The sequence below is a fragment of the Alosa alosa genome, chromosome 6, assembly GCF_017589495.1.
Source record: "Alosa alosa isolate M-15738 ecotype Scorff River chromosome 6, AALO_Geno_1.1, whole genome shotgun sequence".
Lineage (NCBI taxonomy): Eukaryota > Metazoa > Chordata > Actinopteri > Clupeiformes > Clupeidae > Alosa > Alosa alosa.
In genome coordinates, this window is record NC_063194.1 from 24,742,772 (window position 1) to 24,759,256 (window position 16,485).

The 16,485-nt window shown below is 44.9% G+C and overlaps 1 protein-coding gene across 1 annotated transcript in view; it reads left to right on the forward strand.

The window, feature by feature from the left end:
- Positions 1 to 14,967, forward strand: part of plcl5 (phospholipase C like 5) — an 81,838-nt gene extending 66,871 nt beyond the window's left edge. Inside the window, exons 5-6 of the mRNA XM_048245490.1 lie at positions 13,666 to 13,673; positions 14,515 to 14,967. Of these exons, the coding sequence (XP_048101447.1) occupies positions 13,666 to 13,673; positions 14,515 to 14,841 (335 nt within the window). The 3' untranslated portion in view covers positions 14,842 to 14,967. The remainder of the gene's footprint in view (positions 1 to 13,665; positions 13,674 to 14,514) is intronic.
- Positions 14,968 to 16,485: the final 1,518 nt, after the last annotated feature.

The following is a 16,485-nucleotide window of genomic DNA, read 5'->3' on the forward strand; positions in this document are numbered from 1 at the left end:
CCAGGGACATCAAAACTCAGGAGAATACTAAGCAAAACTGATAACTAAACACAGAAGGCCAAAGCTCAGAAGATTAAAGAACTTAGCTCAAACTGGAGAAAGCCAATGGAGTTCGCAACAACAATGTGTAGGTAATAACACACTACAGCGTCCATATGTCAGGTAGAGACGAGGTCAGACAAAGACTGGGGACTGGAGCAGGCTTTTAAAGGTGGCTTAATGAGCTCAAAACCATGAACAGGTAAGGAGGACTAATAGGCTAATAGATTGAGATCGATGATATTGATTGAGTGGAGAGTGAGAAAGTGGGCGTGGCTGAGGGAGAGCCCAGTGCCGGTGTGACAGTCTTAAAGTTATTCTATCTTATTTAAAAAACAGGATACCTGTAATTCACTTCAAATGTAATGTGCTCATTGTATTAGCATGTACAGTATATATTACGTATGGTCAATCTGAATGTGTGTGAATGTTAAATTCCTAGTGGACTTGTAGGTGAGAAAAAGAGAGGGAAAATGAGAGGACCAGAGGAAGAGAACGGACATGTTTGTGCTTGTGTCCTTAATTAGCAGGAGAGAGGGCATGCAGGGGACACTCAAACAAGCTCACACACACACTCACACTCACACACATTACACACACACACACACACACACACACACACACACACACACACACACACACACACACACAGATATAAGTTAGTAAAGTAAGTAAACATTTATTTATAGAGCACATTTTCCTGCACAAAAGGCTGCTTGAAGCCCCTATCCAGAGTACTGCTGGTGACAGCAGCCTGCAAGCATAGCATTGCAGCGGCAGCTCGGTGGATATCTGGTTCTGGTAGCATTAGTTGCGGCAGGTCTTTTGGGTCGGCCTCCCAGTCTTTCAGAGTGATCTCTCTGATCAGGCGCTGCCAGCTTTCACATCAGCAGTTCTTCAGGAAGGTAATGTTAACATTAACGTAACATTAGGGCAAAAAGCAGTGAAAATAACACTGATATTATGCAATGAAGTATGACATATAAAAATAGAATGAAACATAACATAAAACATAAATTACGAAAAAAGCACCTGTAACCTAGCAACCCCAAATAAAATACATTCAGATCAAATGAAATGAAACAAATACATACACACATACACAAACACACATCACAAAAACATGGTTACTAAAAACCTGTAGGCCCTGGATGCCAGTGGGTGGAGATGACAGTGTAGGAGTGAGAGCGGATGAACGAGTGAGCTTCTGAGCGAGAGCTGAACGGAGAAGAGAAGAGCAGGAGCGCTCTGTCAGCAGCGCAAGAGCAGAGCAGAGCTCCAAGGTGCTGGAATGCTCTTTCATGGAGACACAGGATAGCAGTAAATAAACAAGCCCAGGCAGCTCTGACATTCTCCCTGCATCTCTCTAACCCCCCTCTCTTTCTAACTGTCTATCTGTCTGTCTGCTGTATATATCTGCCTATCCTTTCCTCTCTCTCTCTAACTGTCTGTCTGTCTGTCTGCTGTATATATCTGCCTATCCTTTCCTCTCTCTCTCTAACTGTCCATCTGTCTGTCTGTCTGCTGTATATATCTGCCTATCCTTTCCTCTCTCTCTCTCTAACTGTCTATCTGTCTGTCTGCTGTATATATCTGCCTATCCTTTCCTCTCTCTCTCTCTAACTGTCTATCTGTCTGTCTGTCTGCTGTATATATCTGCCTATCTTTTCCTCTTTCTCTCTCTAAATGTCTATCTGTCTATCTGTCTGCTGTATATATCTTCCTATCCCTCTCTCTCTCTCTCTCTCTCTCTATCTGTCTGTCTACTGTATCTGCCTATCCTGCCCTCTCTCTTTCTCTCTTACAGTATATATTTCTTTATCCTTCCGTCTCATTCTCAACCCTCTCTGCTGTGTTTCTGGCTTCCTCTAACTCTCTGTCTCTCTGTCTTTCTGTGGTAAGTTACAGTCTTTCTCAGTCGCTTTGGTGCTTTTCTCACATCACTATTAACATTTGCACAGCAGTTAGTGCATTTCTCAAAACAATTAGTGCAAACTGCAAAACCTAGTGGATAACCTGCAAAAGCACGTCACTTGCTCAAAATGGATAGTCCATTCCTCAAAAGCAAGTATTTATGTCAATGAAACTGCCAGTGTCATCAAAATGAGAAGTCTTGACACCATCGTTTATGAACAAGATAGTCAAATGGCTTTGTCATGTTTTCATTATGGCCGTTTATTCTCTCAGTGTTTTCCCATCCAAAAAAGGTCAGAACTCGGTGACACTACCTGAACATGCTCAAGACGGCACTATACAGTAGCCTACTTGTACACCCATTTCAAAACTACAGTAAAGTTAGAAATTGCTGTAGTTAGGAGAGTGAGTACAATACACTGAATATGTACGTTTCACAGTTTTACTGTGCTCTTTGCAATTCTACAGCATTGTGACAGAATTTGATAACTAGTTCACCAATTTTGTATGTAATGACTCAAGCAATGAAATGAAGACTATTAGTTTTATTGGGAACGACTATTCAGCATCCATAAGTATAGTTCATTTTGACTGACATGACAAAGCAACTGAAACATGTCCAAAAGCATTTGCAATTTGTTCAGAGGAAGGAGAAATTGCTACTATGAATTGCACAAATAACTAAATGTTGTGGAGGTTGAACTAATAGTTAATTTTCATTAATAATAATAATTTTCATTCTGATCTGAGAAAAGCACCAAAGCGACTGAGAAAAACTGTAATGGTGGAATCATTTCCATCTTGTCTTCTTGGACCTTTTTGTTGTACCCTTTCATCTCCTCTCTCTTTCTCTGTTTTTCCTTCTATTGTGGATTTGATCTGGAATTGAAGCCTCTTATGCTTGCTTAAGATCCTCTATGTGTGTGTGTGTATATATATGTGTGTGTGTGTGTGTGTGTGTGTGTGTGTGTGTGTCTGTGCCCTCTTATTGGGTTCATCTGTCTGTCTTTGTGCTTCTCTTTCTCTCTCTCTTTTCTTCTCTCTATCCCCTGTTCTCTTTCTCTGTGTGTCTGAATCATCTGTTAACTACTGCCCTGAGAGACTATACAAACACACACACACACACACACAATCACCCACTCTCATTTCACACTCACAAACATTAACACACACACACACACACACACAGAGACACACACACAAACTGCAGAGGGGATGCAGTGAACAGTTCAGACAACTTGACAGGTCAAACACAGAGGTGCAAGATGGAATCTGTCACATCATCCTTTCTTTATACCTTCTTCCTGCTAGCTCTATCTGTCTTTCTTTCTTTCTCTCTTCCTTTCTTTCTCTGTCTGTTTCTTGCCCTCCTCTTCTCTGTTTATTGTGTGTGTGTGTGTGTGTGTGTGTGTGTGTGTGTGTGTGTGTGTCTTTGCCTGCTGTGTATAATAGCTGTAGCAGCAGAGAGCCCTTCTATGCCAATAAATTCTTCATCCAGGCAAATAGTTGAAGTGATAGTTGAGTCTAAAAGTGTTTGTGTGTGTGTGTGTGTGTGTGTGTCTGTCTGTCTGTGTGTGGTGTGTGTGTGTGTGTGTGTGTGTGTGTGTGTGTGTGTGTGTGTGTGTGTGTGTGTGTGTGTGAGTGTGTGTGTGTGTGTTTCGCGTGTGTCTGCGTGTGTGTAGTGTGTGCATGTAAGTCACTGAGGGTACAAAATGAGAGAGAGGTGTCATTCTCTTTCTATTCAATTTCTACATCAGATTGATGGCAGTGTTGTTAGGCCAGCACCTATAATAACTTTGGAGACGCTGTTCAGCATTACTCAGCTGTGCCTCAGCAGGGAGATGACTCGAACATGTTGTTATAGCCCCTGGACAAAGCTGTGTGGACATTGTCTTGCATTTAATTGATGGTAAAGGACACTTGGTGTCGGAGAGGCTGCCCGTGTTTATGTAATACCAGATCAATCACAGCGGGTCTGATGACCCCCTTCCACAGACAGACACACACACACACAGACACACGCCCCTGTCATTTTGCAGTCCATCGTGACACCTGCCATTACATGCTAATGTGTCACATCCCAATCCCAAATTATCCCTTCTCAAACGAAGCCACCGACGTCAGCCATCGCCATGGAGACTGCAGCCGTCTCCCTGGATGAATTATCCTATAGTGATTTGACACCAACATACTTGCACATACACACACACACAGACACACATACACACTCCGGTCATCACTGTACTATCACTGCACCATTCTCCATCCAATGTTGATTACCTGCAAATAACACCTTTCATGCTCAAATCAGTTACAGTCAAATATGTAATTTCACATAGATAGTTTTCTCTCTATTTCTATCTTTCTCTTTCTGTGTGTGTGTGTGTGTGTGTGTGTGTGTGTGTGTGCATGCAATGATCCATGTGTATTGCCAAGATGTCGCTGAGTGTCTCTCTCTTGGCCCTTGTTTATGTGTTAGTCTACTGGGATCAGTGTGTGTGTGTGTGTGTGTGTGTGTGTGTGTGTGTGTGTGTGTGTGTGTGTGTGTGTGTGTGTGTGTGTGTGTGTGTGTGTGTGTGCATGCAATGATCCATGTATATTGCCAAGATGTCGCTGAGTGTCTCTCTCTTGGCCCTTGTTTGTGTGTTAGTCTACTAGGATCAGTGTTGTGTGTGTGTGTGTGTGTGTGTGTGTGTGTGTGGCCTGGTGTGAAGTGCCTGTTTGCTGCCTCCACTGTGTTAGCGCTGGTAGAGCCTGCAGCAGCCTGCCCAGTAGAATACCCACTGTGCCCATCGCAAACTGGCACAGAGGAGGCAGGAGATGGAGGAGAGGAGAGAAGAAGGGAGGAGAGAAGAGGGGAGGAGAGGAGAGGGTGAGGAAATGAAGAGGGGAGGGGAGGAGAGAAGAGGGGAGGAGAGGAGAGGAGAGGGTGAGGAAATGAAGAGGGGAGGAGAGGACAGATAGAAAGCGGGAGAGGATAGGGAGGTGAAGGGAAAAGAGGAGAAGAGAACCTAAAGGGTTGAGGATAGAGGGATAGAGAGAGGAGAGGGTGAGGAAATGAAGAGGGGAGGAGAGGAGAGGAGAGGGTGAGGAAATGAAGAGGGGAGGAGAGGAGAGGGTGAGGAAATGAAGAGGGGAGGAGAGGAGAGGAGAGGGTGAGGAAATGAAGAGGGAGGAGAGGAGAGGGTGAGGAAATGAAGAGGGAGGAGAGGAGAGGAGAGGGTGAGGAAATGAAGAGGGGAGGAGAGGAGAGAAGAAGGGAGGAGAGAAGAGGGGAGGAGAGGAGAGGGTGAGGAAATGAAGAGGGGAGGGGAGGAGAGAAGAGGGGAGGAGAGGAGAGGAGAGGGTGAGGAAATGAAGAGGGAGGAGAGGAGAGGGTGAGGAAATGAAGAGGGGAGGAGAGGAGAGGAGAGGGTGAGGAAATGAAGAGGGGAGGAGAGGAGAGGAGAGGGTGAGGAAATGAAGAGGGGAGGAGAGGAGAGGGTGAGGAAATGAAGAGGGGAGGAGAGGAGAGGAGAGGGTGAGGAAATGAAGAGGGGAGGAGAGGAGAGGGTGAGGAAATGAAGAGGGGAGGAGAGGAGAGGAGAGGGTGAGGAAATGAAGAGGGGAGGAGAGGAGAGGAGAGGGTGAGGAAATGAAGAGGGGAGGAGAGGAGAGGAGAGGGTGAGGAAATGAAGAGGGGAGGAGAGGAGAGAAGAAGGGAGGAGAGAAGAGGGAGGAGAGGAGAGGAGAGGGTGAGGAAATGAAGAGGGGAGGAGAGGAGAGGAGAGGGTGAGGAAATGAAGAGGGGAGGAGAGGAGAGAAGAAGGGAGGAGAGAAGAGGGAGGAGAGGAGAGGAGAGGGTGAGGAAATGAAGAGGGGAGGAGAGGAGAGGAGAGGGTGAGGAAATGAAGAGGGGAGGAGAGGAGAGGAGAGGGTGAGGAAATGAAGAGGGGAGGAGAGGAGAGGAGAGGGTGAGGAAATGAAGAGGGGAGGAGAGGAGAGGAGAGGGTGAGGAAATGAAGAGGGGAGGAGAGGAGAGGAGAGGGTGAGGAAATGAAGAGGGAGGAGAGGAGAGGAGAGGGTGAGGAAATGAAGAGGGGAGGAGAGGAGAGGAGAGGGTGAGGAAATGAAGAGGGGAGGAGAGGAGAGGGTGAGGAAATGAAGAGGGGAGGGGAGGAGAGAAGAGGGAGGAGAGGAGAGGAGAGGGTGAGGAAATGAAGAGGGGAGTGAGGAGGGGGGTGGGGGGAGTGAGAGATGCCGGCGGCAGCAAAAAAATAAAGTGGCGCCTCTCATCCCCCCCCTGCTCTCTTCTCTCCAAACAATGGGGGCCTGATTGTTAATTACATCAAGTAGGGAGGTACTATTCAGAGACTGGCAGCACAACAGGTCGCCAGCTTTGGCGTGATGGTGCACCTGTCAGTAGTCACCACGCTGGGCTTCCCGTCACACCCCCTCTTTCGTCCCCATAATAATCATCGCATACACATGCACGCACACACATGCACGCAACAACACACACACACACACACACAACACACACACATGCAATAATAATAATAATAATAATAATAACACACGCGACACACACGCACGCACAACACATGCACACACAATACACACAATACGCACGCATCGCAATACACACACACGCAATGCACGCACACACACATGCACACACACACACACACACACACACAAACATTCATACAAATGCAAAGACGTTTTAAAACACATAAAAACATCACTACACAATCATGGACATACACAGATTCACACACACATTATTTCATAGACATTAATAACACACATTTATACTTCAGTATATTACCACACACACACCTGCACCTCATCACTATTATTCTAAATTTTTTGTCATATCAGTCTTGGTTTGCAACTTCCTTCCTTCCTACCCCCCCTCTCTCCCTCTCTCTCTCTCTCTCTCTCTTCTCTTCCTCTCTGTATAAATGCAGTGTTGCATTGACTGTAAAATAAGTTGGTTTGCCTGAAGACATTTCATGCTGAAATTCACTCAGACAAGACAGTGATATGACACATCAGCTGGACCCAGCTAATTCACAGCCCCAGGGCATCAAGATCATTGTGTATTTTCAGGATTAGGTGTGTCTGTGTGTGTGTGTGTGTGTGTGTGTGTGTGTGTGTGTGTGTGTGTGTGTGTGTGTGTGTGTAGGTGGTGGTGTCAGCAGGTAAAAAAGTGCTGGCCTTGTCTGTTCGTGATTGTGTAGAGATGTTAGGTGTGTGTGTGTCCACATGCATGGGTGTGCGAAAGTAAATGTCAGCTGTCTGTGTGTGTGTGTGTGTGTGTGTGTGTGTGTGTGTGTGTGTGTGTGTGTGTGTGTGTGTGTGTGTGTGTGTGTGTGTGTGTGTGTGTGTGTGTGTGTGTGTGTGTGTGTGTGTGTGTGTGTGTGTGTGTGTGTGTGTGTGTGTGTGATGATATTGATGATGATGATGATGATGATGATGATGATGATGATGATGATGATGATGATGATGATGATGATGATGATGATGATGATGATGATGATGATGATGGTGATGATGATGATGATGATGATGATGATGATGATGATGATGATGATGATGATGATGATGATGATGATGATGATGATGATGATGATGATGATGATGATGATGATGGTGATGATGATGATGATGATGATGATGATGATGATGATGACTGTGATGATGATGATGATGATGATGATGATGACTGTAGTGATGATGATGATGATGATGATGATGATGATGATGATGATGATGATGATGATGATGATGATGATGATGATGATGATGATGATGATGATGATGATGATGATGATGATGATGATGATGATGATGATGATGATGATGATGATGATGATGATGATGATGATGATGATGATGATGATGATGATGATGATGATGATGATGATGATGATGATGATGATGATGATGATGATGATGATAATTAATTCCATCCAATCGCCAGATTTAAGCACTTAAGAAGCTTAACATTGTACTGACAATGTGAGAAAGTATACACACAGGCTCACATGCATCCACACACTCATGCATACTTAGTGCATTCAGTGTCAGAGTGCACACAGTAAGCTTGCCGTCATTTTCCCCCTGTTCTCCAGTCTTCATTTTCTAGGCTCATATTAAATGGATGAGCAACACAGAGGGACCCCACAAAGCTCTCAGGCTCTGTGCAAGGCTCTGTTTACGTTTGCTTTGAGAAGGTGTCCCGGATCACGAGGATAGATAGATAGATAGATAGATAGATAGATACTTTATTGATCCCCGAGGGGAAATTCCGGGGGGTCTCAGTAGCATACAGACATCACACACAACATGCACTTACAGCAGAAATGGTAAATATAAGTATAAGTATAAACATATAACCAAACTCTACTGTACAATAGAGACAGTAGGAGATATGAAAAACTAACAAAACTAAATACTAAATATACTATATAAATAAATGTAAAAAATCCAGTGTGCTTGAGGGTGACCAAGCATGAGACGCTTGTAGTGACAGGGCCGTCACTACATGCGAGGTGTACAGCCATGGACATCGCTGACCACTTGCGTTCAGATTTCATCATCACGTACAACACTTCCACTAGAGGTCTCCTTGTCGGGGACGCATCAGGACATATTAATGTTTATAGTATGTGGTCAAATGCATCCTCAACCACCTCAGCAAGTGGTTTGAGTGATTGGATCACAACGTGTCTTGGTGGTCATTTCCATCGGTGTGTGGCGCTGTCTACTTTGATCGATCATCCAGTCATCCAAAAACGATTCTAAAACCAAGTGTAAACAGGATCTAGCTTGGACCAAATGCTCCATTCCCAGGGGCCCAAGGGGTCAGGGGGTCCTGAAGCCCAAGCCTTTGCATGGAATCATTGCCTCAATATCAACAAATTTCACTGCATTTCTTACTTCCAGTAACTATATGCATGTGACAATAAACTTCCTTGTATCCTTGTATCCTTGTAACAAATCAGGATGTAGGCTATGAATCTGATTGAATTTAGTATTGGCCATCCCCAAAATGCACCAGAATACAGGAAATCACATCAGAAAAATTTAAAAATTTCTGTGGGAGGACCCCCAAACCCCCCCTCCCACATATACGACAATAAGTGGGGGGCCCTTAATACATCTGGGCCCAGGGGCCCGAAAGTTCATAATCAGTGCATAATCATGCAGTCATTCCATGTTCCAATTCTTCCACAATGACTTTCACTTGGTCCACTGACCCCAAAGCCTCCTTTAGCTCTCCAACCAGACCCCCCACACACACACACACACACACACACACACACTCCCCCACACCACCTCAACACACACGTACAGTACACGCACACACACAGGCAGAGCTACATCTGCCTCAAACATAGTAAGCTCATCGCCCCACGCCACTCCACAGGGGAAGGGAAGACCCTTCATTCCACCCACCCCCATCCACTTACCCGCCCCAGCAGCCCCAGATAGAGTGAGTCCGCTGCTGGACACAACTCTCCCATAGAAGCCCTACTTCTGCTCCGTCCTCTGGCCCAGTTGTGGAGGTGGGACTCAGGCAGGACAGGCGCAGAGAGGCATGCGGATAGAAGGAGAGAGAGAGGAAAGAGAGAGAGAGAGAGAGAGAGAGAGAGAGAGAGGCCGTTGGCTATAGTTACTCCACTTAAAACAGAGCTGGGACTGAAAGGACTTTAAAAAGTGATGAACCTTTTTCAAGGTTATCCTTGCCATCTAAGAAAAGGTTTAGTGCGAACTAGAGGTTGGCCCAGGGTCAGAAAGTAAAAGCGTTTCCAGGTCGTTTTCTCCATTTGCCCACTCAGCAGGCTGACCGAGCTTAAACACACTCACACTGTTATAGGAATTTCTGTATTGGCAAAAAAATGGATGGTCAACTATATACGCATACGTTCAGGAGATTTATACTTTGTGAACTTGCATCAGTGAAGTTTTGTGTCAAACTCATAGGACTACATGGGTCATGCAGAAAGTAGCTGCAAATGAAAGATTCCTGTGTTAAGAATCTCTCTTTAACTCCACCATTTTCCCTTAGTTACGGATATACTGGCAAAGCTGTTGGATTTTATCACAAGCACGAACAATCTCGCCTTTTGTGACAACAAACAGTCTGGCACTATCTAGATTGATTGTTGTTGAGACAGTAATCTTGATTGGTAATGCATAGTGGTGTGGCTTACCACACCGATATGTAATCAGGTTCCAGTGAATGTAACCACATGGACTTGACATTGACTTCTCACCAACAGTTCTGCGAGTTCCAGGAACTTTGTCTCCGTGTCCTCCGTGTGTTCCTAGCGGTTCTGGTTCTGTCCACCCACTCAGCCTCAGAGGCCCTGCTGCAACGTCATCAACAGCCCTCGTGATTAATTCATGGGATTTAAAGTGTATCATTTATTTATATCTGGAGGCACGTTTGCTCGGCACTGCACCGGTGCTATTCAGGTCGAGCGATCGCACAGGGGAGCTGAGGTACTGCAGTATACCTACACACACACACACACACACACACACACACACACACACACACACACACACACAAAACAACGCAACACAACGGCCCCCTATGAAGCGCACGATCAAGGCTGCTGGATTGTGTGTGGTGTGTGTGTGTGAGCAGCAACATGACAGAGTTTGTGTGTGAGTGAGTGAGTGTTGTGTTGTGTTGTGTTGTGGTGTGGTGTGATGTGTTTTGGTGTGTATGGGTGGATGTGTACTTCAGATGGGACAGACATGCGTGGGTGGATGTGACTGTGTTGGACGCACGCGCGTGTGTGTGTGAGTGTGTGTGTGTGTCTGTGTGTGTGTGAGTGAGTGTGCACAGCATGTGTACTGGTTAGGCTCTGAGGCGCCATCACAGTAATTAGCCCCTCTTTTAAAATGGTTATAGAGTGACACAAACCCAATCTGGCTTACACACACACCACACACACACACACACACACACGCACCAGACACCCACCCACACACTTCTCTCCCAGAAACCCGCATACCACCAAATTTCACTAGCCTGAGTCGTCCCTCTTCCTCTCTCTTCTCCTTCTCTCTTTCCTCTCATTTCATCCCCTCCCTCCTTTCATCCCCCCTTACTCTCGTTACTGCTCCATAAAGTGCCATGCCTGCTCTGACCACTTCCTCCTTCCTCCGTAGAGAGAGAGAGAGAGCAGTTGTCTCTTTTAAATGCCTGTAGCTCTCTGTCTCCTCTTCCTCCCATGTGTTCACACGCATTCTCTTTTGCTCTCCTGTGTAGAGCTGATTGAGTGTGTGTATGGTAGAGCAGTAGAGACAGAGAATCAGTAGGAGGCTGACCCCTGCTGGCCTCGTAGTGGTACTGCTGTCACCTGAACTGGCTCTTTTCTTGCCCTGCTCTCTCACACTGCCTTTTGTACACAGAGATGCAGTTTATTTTTGGGACAGGCAATATGTGCTGATGAATATCATATTACCCATGATGCAAGCACTTGTCTGGCCAGCTGTATGACGTTAGAGCAGGAATAGCAAGGAAGCCTGGAGCAGGAATAGCAATACACAATGCCAGGGGCTGGTTTCCCTGTGGTGTCGTGTAAGGTTTGTTTGGTTAAAGTGTCTGCTAACAGGTTGCGGGGTGTAAACATGGAAAGCAGTATGCTTCCCTGTGGGCAAGGAGGCTCTGGGCTAAAGATGCCTGTGAGACATAATTTTGAAGAGAGAAAAAAATCCCATCGTCAGACTCAACAGTCACTGCTAGACTCATAGTCAGTTATAGGCTAGTTTAGCCAGGCGAGAGAGAAACACTTTGAGAATATCTTGCAGCAGTGGATCATACTCTCATTAGAGTTTGCATGCTCTCAGAGGCCATAACGTTTGAGGTCAGGACTAGGGGTTGGTGATGTACAGTATTTAACAATATCCCAGCATGCAATACAGTGTCATGATAGTGTCAACTATCAATACTATTTCTGTTGAAAAGTTCAGTTAAAAGCTAATTTATTTACCTAACCATTCTGGTTTTCCAGAGAATCACTGCCCTCTACCTTAAAGACCAGGGTTGACCGTACAGTATGTACTTGGAAACTGACACCACAATTCAGTGAATAAATGCAAATAGAATAGAATAGAAGTCTTTATTGTCCACTACTGTACAAATTCGTCTTTGGCCCCACAAACATGTAACAAACACAAGCAAGACTACACAACAGGTACAACATAAAGCAGACACAAACAAAGACTACACAGCAGGTACAACATAATACAACCACACACAAAGACTATACAGCAGGTACAACATATAGCAAGCACAAACAAGACTTCAAAGCAGGTACAACATATAGCACACACAAGCAAGTCTACACAGCATGGTACAACATATGGAGGCATGGAAATGTGCAAAAGAGGTTGATGTCCATAAAAGCAGTAAATAATATAAGCTAATCAGTTAATCATAAAACTCATAGATTATATTGATTTAGCAAAATAATAGATGGTGGTATAAAAGATTTCTTAAAAATGTTTCTGCTTGATGTAGGTACTCTATATCTTCTTCCTTAAGGGAGTCTTTCAAAAGTGTGATGTGTGGGGTTCAGGATATGACTATTTAGGGCTTTTTCTGGCCATATTTATACAGTTTTTTGGGGGTGAGTTGATTTTTGCCATATTTCTAATTTTTGTGAGTTTCCCATACCAGCATGTGATGTTGTATGAGATGACACTTTCCAGCAGACTGGTGTAGACCATCCTCAGGACCTCTCTACTAACATCAAAACTGTTAAGTTTCCTTAAAAGAAACAATCTTTGGGTTGCCCTTTTAACAATATGATCTGTATGTTCACTAAAATTTAGATTACGAACTAGGATAGTACCTAGATATTTAAAACTGCAGACAACCTCAACGTGTTGGCTCCCAATTGTAACTGGCTGACATGTAAGTATTCCACCCCTGGTATTGACCACAAGTTCTTTGGTCTTTGTGTGGTTTAGGACAAGAGCACTTTCCTCACACCAGGACTTAAGGCAGTGATGTGATCAAAGTAGGCCCTCTCCAGATCCCCATTTCCCCTGACCATTAAACCGACCATTGCATCGGCATATTTAAGTAGGCTAAAATGACTATCACAGATCTGCAATTCATTTATATACATGGAAAATAATACTGGGGATAGAACACAGCCTTGAGGCACTCCAGTGTTTAAAGGGAAGCTTGACAGGATTTCCCCCTCTGCTGGAGAAATTGTGCATTATGCTATTTCAAACTGTGGGAAAAGGTAACGATAAAGCACATGGATTTGTTTACAAGCTAGCAAACGGTTAGCATAAGTTTGACAGAACTATGTGGATGTTAGACTACAAGGTAAGAAACACGATTTAAAACGAGTTTCTTGTTTCTCACTTCTCTTTCCGGGACGGTAGTCTCTATGTTGCAAGGTTGGTTTTCCGCCTGGGGATGCTAGGCGCAGCGGGGAAAGTCACCATTTTCACCGGAACAGGTCATTTAACCATCAAAATGATTTCTAAACTGGTTTATTACGTTGAAATAGTTGCCAAGGACCCCTTTAAAATGACCTCATCAGACATGGTACCCTGTAGACCTTTGAGGACGATCAGTTAAAAAGTCCTTAATCCATAATACATAATAATCTTTAAAAGAATGTCAGTCTTGACCGTATTAAAAGCTGAACTAAAATCTAACCCTTCTGTATTTTTCCCTCTCAGTTATACAGGTATCATGATGTATTATAGATGATTGTCTTGCAATGCATTGAGCCTAGCAGAAGAATCACTGTGTCATGATACCATCATTAACATACTCAACATGTTCTGAACTATGCTGTGATTCCCACACCAAGTCGGGGCAGTTCTAGCACTAAGACTAGGACTGCTGATGACTGAATGTTATATTGATGAAGACTAGGACTGCTGATGACTGAATGTTATATTGATGAAGACTAGGACTGCTGATGACTGGATGTAATATTGATGAAGACTAGGACTGCTGATGACTGGATGTAATATTGATGAAGACTAGGACTGCTGATGACTGGATGTAATATTGATGAAGACTAGGACCGCTGATGACTGGATGTAATATTGATGAAGACTAGGACTGCTGATGACTGAATGGCTTCTGTGTCAGCTGTGCCATGTGGTTTTGTGAACGAGTGGTCGAGTGGCCACGAGTGGTGGCAACATCCCTGGAAAACAAACCTCTTCCTCCTCCTCTTCCTCTCCAAAGGTTTAAAGGTCATGCCTGATGCTAATTGGTGTCATGCCCCTTCAGGGGCACTTTTGAAAAGATCTAATTTACACCTTCCCACTTCTTGCCCCTTCAGGGGCCCTTTTTCTTTTATCTAATTTACTCCCTTCTATCTTCTTCTTCCTTTCTCCTGTCCCCTCTTTTTTTCTCCTTCTGTCTCCCTCTCTATCTCTCTCTCTTTCTCTCTCTCTCTCTCTTACTCCCTCCCTATCTCTTTCTCTCTCCCCCTCTCTCTTTCTCTCTCTCCCTCTCTATCTCTCTCTTTTCTCTCTCTCTCTCTTACTCCCTCCCTATCTCTTTCTCTCTCCCCCTCTCTCTTTCTCTCTCTCCCTCTCCATCTCCCTCAGGGTCAGGCTGACCTGCTGAAGCATGCCAAGAGTGAGGCAGTGGACACGCTGAGACAGATCCACTGCGCGGCCCAGTCCTGCGGCCTGGTGAAGAATGGAGCGGCGTCCGCAGCCACACCAGCCACACCACCTGCCGCCGGCGCCGCCTCCTCACCAGCCTCTCCGCTGCCCTCTCCGCTGCCCCCTCCTCCACCATCGCCCCACATCCTGCACCTGCCGCGCCTCGCCTCTCTGCACACCATCCCCGAGAGCGAGACCCCGAATTACGACCACTCCCCAGCATACTGAACTACACCACACACACACACATAGATACATTCTCTCTCTCTCTCTCTCTCTCACACACACACACACACACACAGATATACAGTATGCAGACACACATACATACAGTATATGCACACACAGATGTACACACACACACACACACACACACACACACACACACACACACACTGCATACAGACACACATTAATATGTGCACACAGATGTACGCACAGACACACACACACATACACAGAGGCGCACACACTCACATACTCACACTGGATGAGCGGAGACAAACAGGAACAGGAGTGAGCCTCTTTCTTTGAATGCTCTCACCCTGTACTTTCCACCCCCCGCCCTCTCTGCTTCGTCCAGCTCTCTTGAAGAAGTGCGTTCTTTTTTCCCTTGTTTACTTTTAAAGCATCTCCCCTCCTGCCCCGGTGTCATCTGCATCGTCTCATCTCACTCCTGTTTGTGGAGGAGGCAGCCATTTTGACTCTTGAGTGCAACACCAGTGGGACATGTGAACTCTCTCTCTCTCTCTGTCTTTCTCTCTCTCTCTCCAACCTCTATTGCACAAAATAAATTTTGGAGAGGACAGAGATGCTTAAATCTGACTGTGCTTAGTCAGGAACACACTTCTCACCAACGCAAACTTTGGCACACATATTGGAACTTTAGCTCTAGGGAAGAATCAGCAGGGAGGCAGCTGAGAGTGCAGTGTAACCTCACTGGATGGCCTAGGATAGAGATTTAGTGGAGAGTGGTGTTAGCTCACCTATTTGTCATTTTTGCCTCTTTTTTAAAAATGTGTTTTTAATTTCACAAACCAATTTTACCCCTCTGCAGTAGGCTTGTGGGGCCCTATAAGAGGTGTGTGTGTGTGTGTGTGTGTTTGCGCGTGCATGCGTGCATGCATGCATGCATGTGTGTATGTGTGTGTGTGTGTGTGTGTGTGCACATGTTTCTAAATAAGAGAGAGTAGGAGAGTGTATATGAGAGAAAGAGATATATTGTTGTCAGTGCTCAGATAAAATCTTAAAGATGTCTTTACAAACTGGAACGCAAACTGCTATTAATTATGCATCAGGACTGGGAAGACAAACACAATTCTGGAATGTTTTAGGAGAGGGCCGTTCTAGTTCTGCTGTACATCACAAACAAACTCAGCCGTAGTATCAACAACAGGAATGTACTGACCACCAATTTCCTCTGACCAATAAGTGATATAAAATAGACTTCCACCAGGACTAGTACATGGGCACTACTCTATTGGAACACTCTCCTTTACAAATGCTCTGCTAATAATGATTAATATGATTATTTTAATTATTACTATTATTATTGTCCTTAGATATATTAATATTCCAATTATTTTATATAAATTCACGTGAAGCAAATGCTGTCAGGAGACCTGTCTATTGTGTGATGGTTCCTCTCAGATGGATAAATTACAGGGGAACTGACTGACTGAAGTACTGTGGTAACAGGAGTGGCACTTCTAGAAGGCTCTGGAAAGGCCTACACAAAGGTGTTGAGCACAGCCATGGCATTGGTCAAGGCTTTCTTTCTGTGTGGACACTCGAGCAGGCTGGTCGAAGCTGCTGCTACCAGGTAACCTACTTAAAGGGGGTGTTTTTACATCAGTGGACTTCCATCATGAT